Genomic DNA, 19,012 nt, shown 5'->3' on the forward strand with positions numbered 1-19,012 from the left:
TTTTCCTTTGCTTACTGCTAAGCCCCTGTGCATACAGAATCACGCAGAGTGTTTTTCCTCTCTGTCTCGCTTCCTTCACAAAGCTCGGTTCCACTTGGTTGCATTTGGAATGTCAGCTTAGTTTTTCACTCTACTGGTGATAGACATTGAGTTTTCTGTAGCTCAGGGCCACCATAAATAGCTCTGCCATAGGTGCTCTTATATATAACTCTCCGTGTCCGAGCCACAAACCCACATACTTCTGTCAGGTGCAAATCGAAGGCCAAATATCTGGGTCATAACATAACACATGTGTACCTTAAGGTTTAGTGGATAATGGCACAGCTTCTCCACTGTGTCTGTAGCTACAAAGCTCCCACAGGCCTGCTGGGAGGACCTTAGCATGCCACACACCCTCATCGAGATTTTACAGCTGAAGTGTGATGTCTCCTTTTGGCTTTGATGGCTTCTTGGGTATCTGTCACTTAAATATCCTCTTCTCCTCAGCCCCTTACTCCTAACACTGGGCTGTTTAGTTTTAATGTCCCTTTTAGGACTTCTTTAAACATATAAACAAGGTGACATGTGCCTATAGTCCCAGCTACTCCAAAAGCTGAGGTGAGAGAATCATTTGAAGCCAGGAGTTCAAGACCAGCCTGGGCAACATAGTCAGAATCTGACCAAACAGCAAGTTCTGTGCCTACGCGTCTTCCCTCTCTGTCTGTATTGTATCTTTGTATGGAAAACATTTTCAGTTTTACTGTGACCATGCCTTGCCTTTCCTTTTTGTTTAATGCTTTTGTTGTTCTGTTTATTAAGCTTTTTTTAAAGATGTATTTATTTATTATTACGGATACAGTGCTCTGCCTGCGTGCACACTTGCAGGCCAGAGGAGGGCGTCAGATCACATTATAGATGGTTATGAGCCACTATGTGGTTGCTGGGAATTGAACTCCTGACCTTGAGAAGAGCAGTCAGTGCTCTTAACCGCTGAGCCATCTCTCCAGCCCCAATGTTTATTAAGCTTTTAATTTACCTTGCAGGTCATACAGTTGTCCTCTATGTTTTTTTTTTCTTCCCCATATACAATCAGTCTTCCTGAAATTGACCTTTATGTAGGAGTCAAGTTAGTGAGTCTCTTTATTTTGGGTTTTTTTTGGGGGGGGGTTGCTTGATTGATTTTGCTTTTAGGTGTTTGTGTAAGAACAGCAACTGCCTCAGTCTATTTTGTAAAACTACTGTTTCTCACTGGGTCACTTGCAGGACCTACTTCCTGTTCCTGGAAAGTAAGCTAAAGACATCTGCTCCTACATTGTTCATGTGTACTCCAAAGATTCCTGTGGCAGCTATGAGCCCATCTGTATGTTATTATTACTATTCTATGTTTCCCTAGACTTCAGCACAGTTTGCTATTGTTGTGTGCAGTAAATGTTATCTTCCTCGGGCCTACAACTCTGCACTTTCATTGTGTTCCGCCTTTTATTCTGCTCTCCCATCTGCAGCCATTTTCCCACAGCCTGGAAAACAGCCTGTCATTAGAGACAATGCCAGAGCAAAGTCTGCTACAGAGAATTTCCTCCGTTTGTGTGCTCCTGGAAGCATTTCTCTAGTGTTCACTCTTGAAGGGTGCGCTTGCTGAGCACAGGACTCTAGGTTGGCCTTCAGCACTCAGCCCTCGGTCTCACTGCTGCATCCGTGAGGCCATCAATCTCAGCCTGCTTAATGACCATTCTCTTGGCTTCTCTATAGTTTATCATGCAAGTGGGAAGTTATCCTTATTCAGACTTCAAAGCATTCACAAAGTTCTTCCCCTCCCTATAATACTTTCTGTTCTTGAAACTTCCCATGTTATCTCATTAAACACTATGTCTTCTCTCCCCCTCTCCCTCTGCTCCTCCTGGGACTCCAGCTGGTGGGATGTTGGGCTTTCTCCCCCTGTCTGGTCTATTTCTCCTTTCTTTTTTTCCTCTCATTTTCTCTCACCTCAGTTCATTCTGGATTTACCCCTTAACCAAGTCTTTCCTCAATTCAGAAAACTTTACTGTCTATCTCATCCACTAAATTCTGAATTTCCTTTTACTTCATTTTCATTTTTTCTTTTGCCGTGCTAAAAATTTTATTCAATTAATTTATTATTATTACCATTATAATGTAAACTCATTCCTATTGTTTTTAAATTATCTGTATTATCAGCAGTATGCCCAGCTGGCAATTAATTGTGACACAGACACTTGTTATATTTTCAAATGGCCTTAGTTAACCTAGGGCAGGGCAGATATCAATCCTCTAAACTACCTCCCATAGTGGGGCAGGCATGGGATCCCTGTCTCAATCCCGTGCCATCTGCTTCTAATAATTTCTATCAAGCTATCTTTCATCCATAATCCCAAATATTTGCTAATGTTCTTCATCTAGGCTGGATTCTCCATCCACGCTGCCAGCCATGTGCTTCTCCTCCAGCTAACCCACGGCGGCCTTCCTTTCCTCTCCTCAGGGTCTCTCTTCTCCTCCTTGTGGTGGTCTTTTTTCTTCCCAGAATTCCTCTCTCTCCTAGCCCCACCTATCTCCTTTGCCCTGCCAGGTGGGATGGCTTTTTATTAAGCAAAAAGTGGGTCACAGACAGAAAGCAATAATTAGCATCAAAATACAACAGACCATCCCCCAACACATTTCCCCGTAAATGTATAAACTTCTACAAAACATTCCGAGTAACTACAAATAATAACTTGAAATGTAGTTTATCATAGAAATTTAAAAGAAGCTGTATTGCTCATTTACAATGTATTGGTTTTGCATTCATTGGACTTACCTGGCCAAAAAAATTACAAAATTTTCTAATAAGTTACTGACAATCAAGTAAAAATTGTACATGTATCTTCTAATAGGAGGGACAAGTATCAAGTAAATCATCCCACAAATATAAACATAAAATATAAGCAACATTTATATTTATTATAAAAATAAACATGTATATTTATATACAACCATTAGCAATAACTGTGGTGGTAATAATAAAACAAGTCAATATTTATCAAAGTTACTCTAAACTTGGAGTGGTCCCTAAGCTTACTACATGGGAAATTCCACTTAAGTTAATACTTTTTATATTTCTTAACGCATATAAAAAATGTCTCCACAGAGAGACGGAAATATAACTACTCCCCTCTTTATCAGATACCATAATAAGATCTTAAGACAACTTTTGTTGGTTTTGCCCACTGTTCTCTGTAAAACACAACTTTCGTATTCATACTGGCTCTGTTTTCCAAATTAAATTTGATGAATAAATATAAAAAAGAAATGAAAAAAATTACAAGGTCAGCATAGTGTTTTTCTGTGTCTGGGGGGTTTTGTTTGTTTGTTTTGTTTTGTTTTTCTGTATTGGCTTTTGGTTATCTTCTCCCTAGCCTTGGTTTGCTTCCTCTCCTTCCTGTATCTCCTCTCCTCTTTTTTCTTTTCTTTCTCTCCTCCATCGTTATTTTTCATCCTTTCTTTTCATTTCCTCCTCTGTTGAACACCCCTTTACTGTCAATAGCATCTTTTTTTCCCCAATAAGGCATTGAAAACTCGAGATTGTACTTCCAAACCAATGATGACACATAGTACAGTGCATGCAATTCTCAGTAAAAATCAAGAAATAAACACACGAGTGGGCAGCGCACTTCCCAAGGTGAATACCCAAAGTGGTAATACCTGGCTTGTTCATGGTCTGCATTACTCCCCAGCACCCAGGCTGCTGGTGATGGTGGCCATAGACACGGCCAGCAACAAGACGCCCAGCAACTCTGCTTCTTCAGCACATCTGTCTGCTTGATGCTCTGGCCTCAGGTGCATAACCGCTGGGGAAAGTGCTGTATATCTAATATTTCCAATTTTTTAAGATTTATTTATTATTTATACAGTATTCTGCCCACATGTGTGCCTGCCCACCACAAGAAGATACCAGATCTCATTACAGGTGATTGTAAGCCACCATGTGGTCACTGGAAATTGAACTCGGGACCTTCGGAAGAACAGCCAGTGCTCTTAACCTCTGAGCCATCTCTCCAGCTCTATTTCCAATTCTTGAGCATGGGATAACAACGTAACTAGCTTTGTAGGAACTGTCCCAAACAAGCTGGAAAAAAAATGAGAACGGTTGTCAACACAAGTGTAACTTTGAAAATTATAATTTTTCCTTTCTTCATCCAACTTCTGATAGCTATACATGCAGTAAAGCCATTTTCAGGATCAACCTGTTTTCGCCAATACCATTATATAAGGGATAGGATGCACATACTGTATCTAAATGGGTACTACACCAGTCCATACATTTTCCAACATGCTCTAACAGCTCGTGATAAAGCTACACCCCAAGTTCATGGATAAATCTACTCCTCTTTGTTTGGCAAAGACTTGGCATTCAAACCAGCACCCATCAGAAGCTATAGCTCACACAGCCAGAGTTTCAATACGCCCCCTAGCGTCAAGGAATGAGAGTGAGCACACCACAGCACAGACAGCAGCAGGTGGCCTTCCCGGTCCTCTTACTGTAGCGTCAATTCTAGAATACCCATTTAGGTCTTCTTTGAACATTTGTAGTTTCTTATATTATTCTAATTCTTGTCCTTGGAATACTTAAGTAAAAGGTAATGTGGTTGTTTGAAATCCTGTTTTGATAACGTTAACTCCTGAAGTCCCATGTACCTGCTCTGCTTCTGGTGTTTATGTTGAATGATCTTATCTAAGTAGTTGATTACTTTCCAGAAGACATATTTTCAAAGTTATTTTTAATATATGTTTTAACTATGTATGTATGGGGATGGGGATGGTGGGGTGTGTGCACAGGGATGTAGTATCAACAAAAGCCAGAAGAGGGCGCTAGACCCCGTGCAGTTTAAGGAGCTTGTGAGCCATCCTACTTGGGTGTTGGGAATCAAACGCGGGTCTTCTGCAAAAGGTAGTAAGTACAGTACGTGCATTCAACCACTGAGACATTTCCCCAGCCTCTTAAAGTAACTTAAAAAACTTCTTTCAGCCTGAATTGATGTCATTTCTTTCCAGCGTTTCCATTTGCTTCTGCCAGATGCTTATGGACACAAATCCTTCAAGACTACTTACTACCTTGTAACTGCATAAACTGAGGCAGGCAGACCTTGAGCTGCAGTTGGAACATTGCTCCCACAGCATCCATGCAGAGCCTGATGCATGGAGAAGGGAGGGTTTCAGTGATAATGTTTGGCCACAGTGCTTGGGGCTCTCAAAACTACCACTCAAGCCTGAGGCTCTCAGCTCCTTCCCACAGTTAGCAAGACATAGCACCAAACATGACAGATGGCTTCCTCTGTGAGTGCAGCCTCTGTTTTCAGTCAGAAATACAGGTTCTGAGAGAATGGTCATCTCCACACTGGAAGACCACGTGACCAACTCTGTTCAGCATGAGGAGTGCTTAGCATACCCCCAGCAAAGGAGAAAATAAAAGTATGCTCAGTGTCAACTGCACTTTCCTGTTACTTCTCTCAGTCTCACACTAATAATGGGTATCCCCCAGTTACCAAGAAATGGACATGCTTCTGTTGAGATTTTAGCTACCGCCAAGGGAGAGTGTTAGAACTCAGACAAGAGGAGTCAAGAGGGACTGGCTGAGCCATATGCATCTTTGTGAGTGGAAAACATTCAAGAGATTTGTGTTTATGTTTTCAGTTTCTTTTTTTTTTTTTTTTTTTTTTTTTTTTTTTTTTTTGTCTTTCAACCAAGTTTCTAGCCTCTTGACAGTAGTCTAGCTCAAGCTGCTAAAGTGGATAAGCTGGCACGCTCTCATGGAGCCCTTAGTTGACTGATGGCTTCTGGGAGCTGCGAGTGGCTTAGGGGACCCTGCTTCCCTCAGCCACTGGCCAGGAGGCTGTCACTAGAATGACAAACAGTGGTTGCGTATTAATTCATCATGGTTTGGGGCCTCTGATTCCCTCAGCCACCAGACTGTCACCAGAGCCGTAAACAGCAGCTGAATATTAATTCTCCATGAATGTTGCTTCTCATCTGAGTTTTCATCTCCTGTGGGAGTTAAACTTCCTGCTAAACACCAGTGATTCTCAGTGCTTACTCATTTAGAGGTGGATTTAAGATATGGTTTGGAGTGAATAAGAGACATATGCAAGCTGACGCATGATGTGATAGCATCTGTATGATATTTATACATAATCAACGTGAGGAAGATGATTGCTTCCAGTGAGGCATTCCATTAACCACCAACTATTCACACCTGCAAATTCATCATTGCTCCTCATCCTGCCACCCATCCACCATCTACCCATCCACCCATCCACCATCCACCCATCCACCCATCCACCATCCACCCATCCACCCATCCACCATCCACCCATCCACCCATCCACCCATCCACCATCCACCCATCCACCCATCCACCATCCACCATCCACCATCCACCCATCCACCATCCACACATCCACCCATCCACCCATCCACCATCCACCATCCACCCATCCACCATCCACCCATCCACCATCCACCCATCCACCATCCACCATCCACCCATCCACCATCCCACACATCCACCCATCCACCATCCCACACATCCACCCATCCACCATCCCACACATCCACCCATCCACCATCCACACATCCACCCATCCACCATCCACCATCCACCCATCCACCATCCCACACATCCACCCATCCACCATCCACACATCCACCCATCCACCATCCACACATCCACCCATCCACCATCCACCATCCACCCATCCACCATCCACCATCCACCCATCCACCATCCACCATCCACCATCCACCCATCCACCATCCACCCATCCACCATCCACCATCCACCCATCCACCCATCCACCATCCACCCATCCACACATCCACCCATCCACCATCTACCCATCCACCATCCACCATCCACCATCCACCATCCACCCATCCACCCATCCACCATCCACCCATCCACCATCCACCATCCACCCATCCACCATCCACCATCCACCATCCACCCATCCACCCATCCACCATCCACCATCCACCCATCCACCCATCCACCATCCACCCATCCACCCATCCACCATCCACCCATCCACCCATCCACCCATCCACCATCCACCCATCCACCCATCCACCATCCACCATCCACCATCCACCCATCCACCATCCACCCATCCACCCATCCACCATCCACCATCCACCCATCCACCATCCACCCATCCACCCATCCACCATCCACCCATCCACCCATCCACCATCCACCCATCCACCCATCCACCATCCACCATCCACCATCCACCATCCACCATCCACCCATCCACCCATCCACCATCCACCCATCCACCCATCCACCATCCACCCATCCACCATCCACCCATCCACCATCTACCCATCCACCATCCACCATCCACCCATCCACCCATCCACCATCCACCATCCACCATCCACCCATCCACCATCCACCCATCCACCATCCACCCATCCACAATCCACCCATCCACCATCCACCCATCCACCATCCACCATCCACCATCTACCCATCCACCATCCACCATCCACCCATCCACCCATCCACCATCCACCATCCACCATCCACCCATCCACCATCCACCCATCCACCATCCACCCATCCACCATCCACCCATCCACCCATCCACCCATCCACCATCTACCCATCCACCATCCACCCATCCACCATCCACCATCCACTCATCCACTCATCCACCCATCCACCACCCATCCACCATCCACCATCCACCCATCCACCATCCACCATCCACACACCCACTCATCCACCCATCCACCACCCATCCACCATCCACCATCCACCCATCCACCATCCACCATCATGGGTCTCCTCACTTCATAGGCTAACAAAGCTAGACCAGAGCTTCTCAGCTTGGATGCACTTGACACTCTGATCTAGACAAAGACCTGCACTCTACTTTCAAATGCTTGGGAGTGTCTCCCCAGCCTCCTCCCACTAACATCCTCCCCAGTTCACTTGTGACAACTAGACATATTTCCAGAGAGCAGCAGGTGGCTGCATGTGTTCTCTTTAGCTTCACATTTACCTGCTGTGGGATCCTTGTGATGCTTTGCACAACACTGGTGAGTCACAGAAAACAGAAGATAAAGCTGAGGCACTTAATGGGCAATGGTGTTAAGTACATTCTCACTGTGTATAAGATACCCACTACTGTACGAGAACGTTATAAAAACAATTACCTTGCTTACTCCTGCTGCTAGAATAACAATAATAGCCTATTTTTATGAAGAGCTCACAATGTGCCAGTCACTGTGTGGTACTGATGGTTTATACTTACTGGCTCATTTAGCTGCTGGAGCAATCTCCTGTGTGCCACACCATCATCGTTCTTACTTTTTAATGATGAAGTTGAGTTCTGGAAGTGAATTTCCCCAACACCATGCACTCACCAAATGATTAGGTATGAACTGAAATCTAAGACTCCACTTATCTTGTTATCTCCTGAAGAGAAAGCCTTTCAGAAGACTTGTGGCTCAGTCAAATGCTCACTGCACAAGCATGAGGACCTGACTTTTATGCCCAGAACTCACTCACAAAGTAGAACATGATGTCACACATCTGTAATGCCAGGCCTGGGGAGGAAAAGATGGAATTCAGTGGCCAGCCATCCTACTTTTTAAGTTCTAGGCCAGTGAGACCCCATGTCTCAAATATAAGGTAGACGGCATCCAAGGAATGACATCTGGGGTCATCTTGTCTACACACACACACACACACACACACACACACACACACACACACACACTTGCACACGCAGTGCTGTAAATTGACAATGTTTGCTCAGGTCACACCAAAACTGAATTCTGGAACATCTGAGCACACCTCTGTGTAGGAATCAGAGGAAGACTATGTCTATAAGAAGGTTGCACAAACCTTGATGCCTCTGAGTAGCAAGAAGGACAATGGGGAGAAGGAAACTTGTCCTTCCCAAGAAACAGGACAGGGACTAACATCAGGATCAGATTATCTGACTGTCAGTCAAATCGGCACACTGTGGGGCTCAGTGGTATGGCTTGTTCTGGGTGTTAACCAATCCCAGTGCTCTAGGTGCCTGCTGTCTCAGTGCATCTTCAGGGTCTCTAAAGTTTCTTTTCGATTTGTGATGGTTGATGCCCACTGCCAACAGGACCTAGACTCACCCTGGAGTCAAGCCACTGGACATGCCTGTGAGGGGCTATCCAGATTATGTTAGACTCTGGGCATGTATGTAAGACAGTGTCTAGATTAGGTACATTGAGATGAGAAGGCCTGCCTGTTGTGGGCAGCACCATCCCCTGGGCTAAATTTTGGACTAAATAAAAGGGAAAGCAAGCTGAACACAAGCATTCGTCTCTGCTTCCTGGCTGGGTGCAGTGTGCGGCTGCCTTAAGCTCCTTCCCTGCCGTGCCAGTCATATTCTCGGACTGTGAGCCACAATAAATACTTCCTTCTTTGGGAGGCTTTCTCTGGGTGCTTTATCACCCAGCAACAGGAGCAGTAATGAATATGCTGTTCCACACTGGGCACAAGTGGTTAACTATATATGCTTTAGGCAACAACCACAAAAGTGAATCTCTTTGGAAAGAAGGCTGTGCCAAAATGGAGGCGATGGTCACACTCAGAGAAGCATGGCTTGTTCCTGCTTCCCTCTGCTGAACACTTCAAATAGTCCTGTCTGCCAAAGTCAAAGGATGCTAAAAGCACAGACCAAACACATCTAAAGTACATGTGGGAGGAGCTGCTGCTTTTAAGGTGGTCATGACTACATGTGGGAGGACCTGCTGCTTGAAAGCAGGTCATGAGGAGTGTTCTCAAAAGAGGAAAGGAAAGGAGGGAGTTCAAGTTTATGCCCTCAACTTTGACTTGTGTCCCTCACAAATGTGTGGAACTCAAAAGTTCAGAATAACACAAGGCCTCCTGACTTCAAAACCAAGTTCAATTATGTTTCACATGAATGATTTTGTTTGTTCAACTCAAGACACATGAGAAAAGGTGCCCTGGTGGCTGATGAGCTTATAGATGTGCCTCTGTGGTGATATCATCTTTTCAGAAAGGATTTTAGGCACACTGCTTGCCCATCTCACCAGCCCACGCTGTTGTAGTCTCTTTCTAATAGCTATCCTACATTGCTTATATTTTTGGCATCTGTGTAGTGCTACCTGACATATTAACACTGTATTTATTAGACTCAATAATTATCTGGATTTCATTAAACATCTAACCTCCTCTTAAAATATGATAGCTCCTTTCTTATAAAGGAGCAAAATAAAACATAAGACTCTTCCTTGAAGAAGTCCCAGAGAACTGGTGATGTCTTCCCCGTCATTGCATGAGAACAAGGCTGACAGGGAGGTTACTCAGCCAGATCCTGCCCCTGCTGCCGGCCCCATCTTTCATCTCTAGGATGACAGCCTGTCACTCTGCCTCACATGAGCCTAGTGAAGCATATCTAAAACCCCAACAGGTAGTTTTAAAAATAAAAAAATAAAAAACTTCCTGTCTATCATGAGAATAAAAATAACTTCGTTGACATGGAAGATCCTGGAGGTGAGATGAAGGAAAGGTAAATTTAGTTGTGTCCCAAAGTTGGAGAGAAGATGCAATTGCTGGGTCTTCGTTGATCACATAAGGCAAGAAGCAACCAGGAGATGCCGAGGACCCAGTTTCCATAGCTGGGAGGGAGGGGTCATGCCATGGATGATCTCTGTGATCTTCATTACTAATGGAAATTTGTGTCCCTCAGGAATCAAAGGGGCTAGAGAAAAATGTCAGTCTTGTTAGTGAAACTCAGGGTTGAGAAGAGGCTTTTACACCAACTCATAGGACACTACATTTCTCAGACCTCTTAGTGCTCATCCCAAAATGAGATATCTTCAATACACCCCAATCTCCCTAGGCTCAGAAGAGGAAATGGATGACCATAAGAGCCAGAGGTGGTAGATGATTACAAGGAAACTGTTTCCTGGATACAACAGGACATTTGCATATATGAGTTAACAATGGTTGTGGCAGGATGCATGAGCTTAAGCTCAAGCCAGACAAAACTCTCAGCAAAGAGACAGGGGGCGGTCGCAAAGTTCCCATCCCCAGATGAGGAACCATTGGTAATTCATAGCTGCCAAGAGGAAAGTTAGTTTTCTCTAAGTATGTGGCCCTAGTAGGTTGGCCATCCAGGAGTATATGGCTGGCACTAATTGGTCTTACCTTTTCTTAATGAGGACATAGATGAAGATTCCATTCAGTCCAGAAGCTGGAAGCCCCTGAGCTGTAACTCACTTGAAAGCCTCTTCCCTGAGGACTGGCACTCATGGTACCAGAAAGCACCAAGAAGCTTCCAAAAGGGTGGATTAATCAACAGTCTTCCCCATCTACGAACAGTTACCAGCATGCTGTGTCACTCTAAGAGTGCAGTAGTGGCACACGTACCTAGGTGATAACAAAAAATTCGAACAGAAACCATGCCCAGCACTAGAATCCTAGCCAACTACCCAGGGCTAGTGAAGTCATGGACACTGGAGAACCTAAAGCCACCACTTTACTAAACCGGCAGAGTGCAAACTGCATTCTAAAGATTTGTCCTTGAACCCACAGATAAGTGTAGTCTTCGCCCTTCATCGTGGGCACTTCCTTTTGCAACAAATGGAGACCATTACAGAAAGCCACAACCAATCAAAAGGCAGAGTTGTGGATCCCAGTCCCAGCGGATACATCTTCAAATCTGCCCTATGTCTCAGGGAACATTTTAAAAGAGGAATTGCAAGAGTGGGAAGATCAGGGGGTTTGCTGTGAGACGTGTGTTCTAAGGATATCAAAAGCTACACTTGTAAAGTCTAACCAACACAACTGTCAAAGACAGCTGGCCAGGGACAACAGTAAACATGGAGAGGGAAAGACCATGGTACCTTGACCTTACACAAAGAACTACAGGCAATTAAGGAATGCTGAGAACGAGAGAAATATTCCTCTCTAGGTAAAAATACACCAATTGGTTATCCAATATCAAATGACCATCCCTGAAAACATACACACAAGTAGCATTGCACAGAATGAGTAGGTTGTAACTAGGAATACATATAAACGCATGTGTATATATAGTCACATGTAACAATAGTTAATGGGGAAAGAAGTCATAAATGTCAGAGTAAGGAGAAGTGTATGGGAGGGCTTGGCAGGAAGAAGGTGGGGAGTGCTGTAATTATAATCTTAAAAACTAAAAGAAGTAATTTTTAAAATGAGGACTCAGCGTTAGATAGGGATGGAATAGGGGCTAGCTCTTGGAGGAGTTGAGGTATAGAAGCAAATAGAAAATATAATACATAAAAATCTCAAAAATAGTTAAAAATATTAATAAAGTAGAAAATACAAAACTATCAAGGCTGGGGAGACAGCTCAGTCAGAAAATTCTGAATTCAGATTCCCCAGGACCAACATAAAAGTGATACATCTATATTGCCAGTGCTGGAGAGGTTGAGACAGGAGAATCTCGGAAACTTGCTAGGTAGCCACTCTAGCCAATCGGTGAGTTCCCGGTTCATCAGAAGCCCTGTCTCAAAAATAAGAAATAAAAAAAAGTAGAAAATGATTTAGAAAGACAACATCAACTTTTTTTTTGAAGTGTGTTCTATACATTCCAGACCACTCACCTGAAACTAACCCCCCAAACACATGGTGAAGTCATGTGATAATTACATCATCGCCTCATAGGAGTTATACCCACTGCTGTAGCATACAGATGGTTCTAGCACAATAACTAAATCTTTGTTTCGGATTCATACCCACTTCTGGAGAGAACACATGACTAAAGCCGAGGCAATAGAAGAAAAGCTCGGGGCCTAAGGTAGAATTCGGTGCAGCGCAGGTCTCCAGAGAGCAATACGGCAGTAAGACTGGCTGACCCTGTGAGAGAGAGAGTTCCACACCTGGTTCTTGTGCCTTCTTTAGAGCTTTGGCAACTTTGTATGTGGCACTTGATTCCAGACTTTAGAAGAGCATGTGAGAAAATGTGATATTCCAGTAGGGAGATGTACTGATGAAAATTTATGGAGGCTTTATGCATATTCATCATCTAATTCTGAAAGATAGCTGCCGGGAAGTCTCTATTAACCTCATTACACAGGTGAAATTGGTTTTGAGGGCCACATGCTTATAGTAAGCAGATCACATGAACTCAAGTTAGGAACTTGTTCTATGACCTCAATATATCCATTGCCACCAGGGATCTGTCAATAATAAAAAGAAGTGAACAATTGACATATGGCGGAGTTTTCACAGGTGGAAACAGAAAATGGCAGATAGCCAGGCCCAGACTCTCACCCCTAGTGTCTGTGTGTTTCCCCAGTGTGTGCTGCTGACACAGAGCATCTAAACGTGAGCGTGTATGGAGTACACCCAGCCCACTAACACACCTCTCAGGCCCCACCAGATTTCAATTCTAATAAGACCCTCCTGTATTTTAACCTTGCCAGGTGCCTTCCGAGGGCTTTATATCTTGTTTTATTTGGAAGAGTCTTACATAGTGACAGAATTATTGCCATTTGGCTGACAGATGTTTCTTTAAAAAAAAAAAGTGTAACTTGAATTGATTCACCACAGCAGAAGAAAATAAAGAAAAGCTCCATTTTTAAATGGAGTGCCATTTTTCTTGGGATAATTTCAGTAACTTAGCTCTGTTGGATGCCTAAAGTGTTGCCATAAGGTAAGCACAAAACCATACCAAGGCCTGATGTGGTTATAATCCAGATTGGCTTGGCCTGAACTCAGCTATAGATGGCTCATCTGTACTTGCTTTGTTTTGCCTCCTTTAAGACTGCTTTCTTCAAGAAACATTTCTTAAAAATATTAAAGATGTGATCGGCATGTATAGCTCTATAGAGGGACAGAAGAGTCCCATGAGGGCCTGAAAATTGTCACATGGCTGGTCAAAAATTTATCCCATGAAGCCCAGTCATGCTGAATTATAACTTCTTGTGAAGATACTTTAAGCCCTCTTTCCCACCCCAGTGCCAGGCTAAGTCAGCACTCTACTGTGTTCGCACATGTGAGTGGATGAACAGCAACTCGTAGCTGGTCACATTTTAAGGTGTCAAACAACCCCTTCTACAAAAGCATCATGTTAAGTATGATGAGAGATGTTGTGACATGATATTGTCTTCTACAAAGTTCATGCTTGAGAACCAGGAAATCAAGGAAAGAAAGAAACAAAGAAAAGAAAGAAAGAAAGAAGTCATGTGCACTTGCATGTGCACACACTCACAGTGGTTTAAGTGGTATATAATATTGTGTTAGGCTGCATTCATAGCTCCCCTTGGCCCTGTGCCAAGCACTGTCAGCCTGTTCATCTTCCATTTTTAACTAACCAGAGAAATTTCTGCTGTTTAGAGTCAAGGAGCCCCCTAGTTACAGCTCCACCAGCTCATGACGCTGCTGGTAAATTGGTGGTGGGGGCGGGGAATTACTCCACTAGCTAAATTTTAATTCTCTTATTTTATATTTTCTCCCTGTGAGATTTACAGATGTAAATTTCTCCCAGATTCTAGGATCCTAATCCAAATCTCATATTGACACACACGGAATACCCAAAACCCACTTCTGATGAAGGTGTAGAAAGAAAGAAGAGGTAGACAGGACAGTGGTAGGTCCTCGGGTCAAAGAGCGTCCTCTACTGGGATCCTGCCTTATGTCCCCGTGCCTGACAGAAAAGGACACTTCAGCGTGCTGTGTGTGAATCTCCATTTCATCACGGGCCTCTCTCTAGCCTCTCTGAATGTTCCAAGATCTGCCAAAGGTTCAGCTATTTTTTTTTTTTGACAGTAACAAGATGCCCAAGGTAGTTTGGTTGAATAACATGAATTCAAAACAAAAATCTATTCATAAATTACTTCTCATACTGACATGTTTATTAATTAGTTTTCCCACTGTTGTGGCAAAATAAGAAAGGACAGGTTTATTGTGGCTCACAGTTTGAGGAGAGCCCTTCCATTGTGGACAAAAAGGAATAGGGGCTGGTCACACTGTGTCCCTAGTCGGGATGCAGAAAGGGTTGAGTAGTGTCATCAGCTCATATCCTTTTTCCTGTTCAGTCTGGCACTCCAGCCAGTGGTCAGGTGTCACCTACATGTGGTTTATTACCTCCTGAGTTAGACCTTTCTGGAAACACTATCATAGACACAACCAAAGGTGGTATTTCCATGGTGATTCTCAATCCAATCAAGTTGGCAATTAAGATTAACAATCGCCACATGTTATGGTAATATTTTATATTATATGGGCAGACAAAAGTCAGAAAGGTTTGCACTCTGAGGCCCTGGACAAGTGTGTTTGATATAGAATAATTAAGACCTGCCATCCTTAGCTATAGTAAAAAAAAAAAAATATGTTTTCTATGGATGTGATATGAGATTGTTCTACCAAACTAGCGCATTCATAATTAGATTTTAATCAACAGCTAAATAATTTGCAGGTGCCTTACCGAAGAACACTACGAACCCTAAAACATCACTTTAATCAGTGTGTGATCTCGCTGGTTTCTGGAGGCATTCCTCTGAATATATAAACGTTAGTCACCATGTTGTCCCACAGATAAAATTGGATTGACTGATAGCTCTTGCCCTTTCTCTTGGTGATGGCTTGTCTTATTCTCCACAGTGCTCCTATATTCCTAAGTGTGGAAACAACTTTGAAGAGTCCATGTCCCTGGTGAGTGTCGTCATGGAAAACTTCAGGAGACACCAACACTTCCCCTGCTATTGTGACCCAGAAGGAAACCAGAAGAGCGTCATCCTGACCAAACTCTACAGCTCCAATGTGCTGTTCCACTCTCTCTTCTGGCCAACTTGTATGATGGCTGGAGGCGTGGCGATCGTTGCCATGGTGAAACTAACTCAGTACCTCTCCCTGCTCTGTGAGAGGATCCAACGGATCAATAGATAAAAGGCGAAAAAAAATCATGGATAAGATATTTTTCTTTAAAGCTCAAATACTGTTTTCTTTCATTCTTCACCAAAGAACCTTAAGTTTGTAACGTGCAGTCTGTTATGGTTCCTTAATATTATTATTCTATGTAGAGCAATAATGCAAATGCTGTCCTATATGCAAACATGATGTCCTTATTATTCAGGAGAATTTGTTGTTCCTTGTGGGTCGGGTGTTTTCATTACTGTGTTTCGATGCTGGCACTAGTCTGTTCTTCTCTTTCCACCAGAACAGGGCTCGGCTACTCGTTGCTAAGGATTGCGGGGGGAATGGAGGCACTGTCCACGTGACAAGGTCTATGTTCTGAGTTTCCAGACCTCTGGAAGACAAGATTTTTCTTCATTTGTTGTTTACTGAAGCTACAGCCAAAAACATGTCTTTCTTTTCTTATCCTCCGTTGAGCCCTGTAGTAAGTGAAGGGGTTATTTCCTGGCTAAAGCGTGTTAGACTTTTTTTTTTTTTAACCACAGCACTATAAGGAAGAGAGGAAACCTAGCCAGCTACTTTTCTTTCATTACTTTTCATTCCTAATGTCAGGGTTTTTTAAAATAATAATAATAATTTTCAATTCTATAATGTCTTCCAAACAGAGCTCTTTTTCCATCTATGACCCTGCTACTGTGTAGGAGACAAAGCTGGTATGTTCGTTTCTGGTGAACTGACTGGCTGTTTGGTAGGTTTGCCACTGAGACTCTGGGAAGTCTATGTTACAAAGATATTTATGTGGCAGCTTAATTCTATTTCCACTGGGCTGTTAGAGGCAAATATTTATATACTAAGGACTGGTGAGTTGGCGGCAAAGGGTGAGTCTGTTCTGGCCAACTGTCATGTTGGAGTACTATTCTGTGGGAATCTATGTTTCAGTGGGTGAATGTACAGTCTCTCCTGAAAAATGTTGCCTGTCATGATCTTAAAGCTGTGTATGCAGAATCTTTGTCTCCACTACATATTTTATTTTTCTATTCACTATTCCTTTTTTGTTGTTATATTTTATATGCAGAATAGACCTATTTCCTAAGCACATGTTTGAATTGACTATTAGGTTTAAAGGAAGCCTTTCTTCACAGTGATGTTTACTCATTTTATTTGGTGGGGGAATAAGGGGTTGGTTTTAAATAAAGAATTCCATCCTTTATTTAATATCGATATCTAAGGGAGAAGCCAAACCATCTGCATTTATGTACCCTTTTGTAACATAGTATCGATGTTTTTTAGGTCATTGCAGAATTTTATGAATCATTTGTGAGATGAATGGGAAGAGTAACCTGAGTATGCAGAATACTGTAACTCATAGTCTGACTTTTCATAAGCAAATAAATCCTACGGTGTAATCGGGACTTCAAATGTGTGATTAAAATTTTTTAACCCATTAAATCACAAGATTTGAATACTTCTTGCATTCAGAACAGATAAACCCCATGGCAGTTCAAAAATTGCTGTATTTGAAGGTATTTTAAGAAAATCCCTTTTTCTGACACCTAAATAAGTCATGTTTATGTTGTAACTATTTGGAAAAAACAACAGAAAATTATTTATTCCTATTCTATCTTAAAAATATATTTGTCAAGATGGGAGAGAAATCTTTGGGACTATAGGGCTGAAATTTGCGACCTTAAATGTTCCTTAGGCTTCGTGTCAAGTGATCCAAGAGTGAAACATACATTTTAGCATTATGACATATATTACTTTTATCTTCCTTAGATTTTTACTAAAAGTTCCCAGCTAAGGCTTGGAGCTGTATCTCTAAAAGACTTGTTTCACATGCATGATGCTCTTGGTTCAATCCTCAATAGTGAAAAATAAAAATAAATAAAAAAATAAACCACCCCAACCAATGGGTTACATAAGAATGTAGAAAAACTCAAAATAATGGCATCATCAAAGGGTGTTCACTAGGATCTTTGTACGTCAATACAGCAATGAGACCTTTAAACTAACTTTGGGGTAAACACAGCTAGATGTGTGTGGTCAGAAAGATCCAGAACTAATAATATATCAAATGGCTTGCAAATGTTAACTACAGATGTTAAATCACTTCCCTCCAAATTATAGTGATCATGGAAAGCAAAGAAAGGGCTCATCGTGAAGTCTTCCCGTTATGAAAGCCATTGTCAGAGTTTAACATCTTTTAAATTAACCCTGAGGGATTCTGAGGTTTAGAAGGGATCATAGAAATGACAAAGAAAGAGATTTGAATGGGAAGACTTTAATCAGGAGGTGGCTAAGAAAGTCAGTTATCCTCTTGGTGGCAGATTTAGGTGTCAGATCAACAGACAGGCACAGGGGTCCTTTGTGACACTGACACTCTAAGGGCCAATGAGTTGGCTCAGCAAGTAAAGCCACTTGCCAGCAAGCCTGATGACCTGAGTTCAATACCCAAGACCCACATGCTAGAAAGAAAGACATTTACATCACAAGGTGTTTTCTGACCTGTACACACGAGTGTCATAACACACACAAACACACACACACTTGTACACACAAAGAAATAAATAAAAACATAAGATATGTGTATGAAAAGAATACCAACACTGACCTTCATAGGACATTCTGATGCTCAAATAAAATCTATGCATATTAATCCATGGGTTAAGAAAACAGCAGCCTCCTTGTGATATTTCCAATGAACCACTTACCTCTTTGGGACCCAGAGCCTTGTTTACATTGGCAAAAAGCAGACCGCAGTCTCTGCATTATTCAACAAGAATGATTTCCCCAAATGTTACAAATGTCTATGTGTCCAAATCACTTTCATTATCCAATTGGCACATCCCATCTAAAACTTTATTGATTTCAGATTGCCTGAGTTGCAATTGTATTAAAACCCAGAAATGATAAATGTATCAATGTCTGCTTGCAAATAGCTATAATAAAAAGATATGGTTCTGTGGAAAGCTACCAGCAAAGTGCCCGCTGATGCTAATGTGTGGGCATAATAAATACCTCTTTTGCAGGCAGGGTGACAGCTAGAGTGTCAGCATGCTGTCCTTCTCTCATTGCTGTGAGTGACCGAAGACTACTTACACATGCCATTTATAAAGCAAACAGTATTCC

The 19,012-nt window shown here is 42.8% G+C and overlaps 1 protein-coding gene across 2 annotated transcripts in view; it reads left to right on the forward strand.

Annotated features, from left to right (window-relative positions):
• Positions 1-17,430, forward strand: part of KCNMB2 (potassium calcium-activated channel subfamily M regulatory beta subunit 2) — a 288,389-nt gene extending 270,959 nt beyond the window's left edge. For both annotated transcript variants that reach the window (XM_084769843.1, XM_084769842.1), the window contains exon 5: positions 15,632-17,430. In XM_084769843.1, the coding sequence (XP_084625969.1) occupies positions 15,632-15,916 (285 nt within the window). In that variant the 3' untranslated portion in view covers positions 15,917-17,430. The remainder of the gene's footprint in view (positions 1-15,631) is intronic.
• The last annotated feature ends 1,582 nt before the right edge of the window (positions 17,431-19,012 follow it).

The sequence above is a fragment of the Acomys minous genome (genome assembly GCF_964271855.1).
Source record: "Acomys minous genome assembly, chromosome: 19".
Taxonomy (NCBI): Eukaryota; Metazoa; Chordata; class Mammalia; order Rodentia; family Muridae; genus Acomys; species Acomys minous.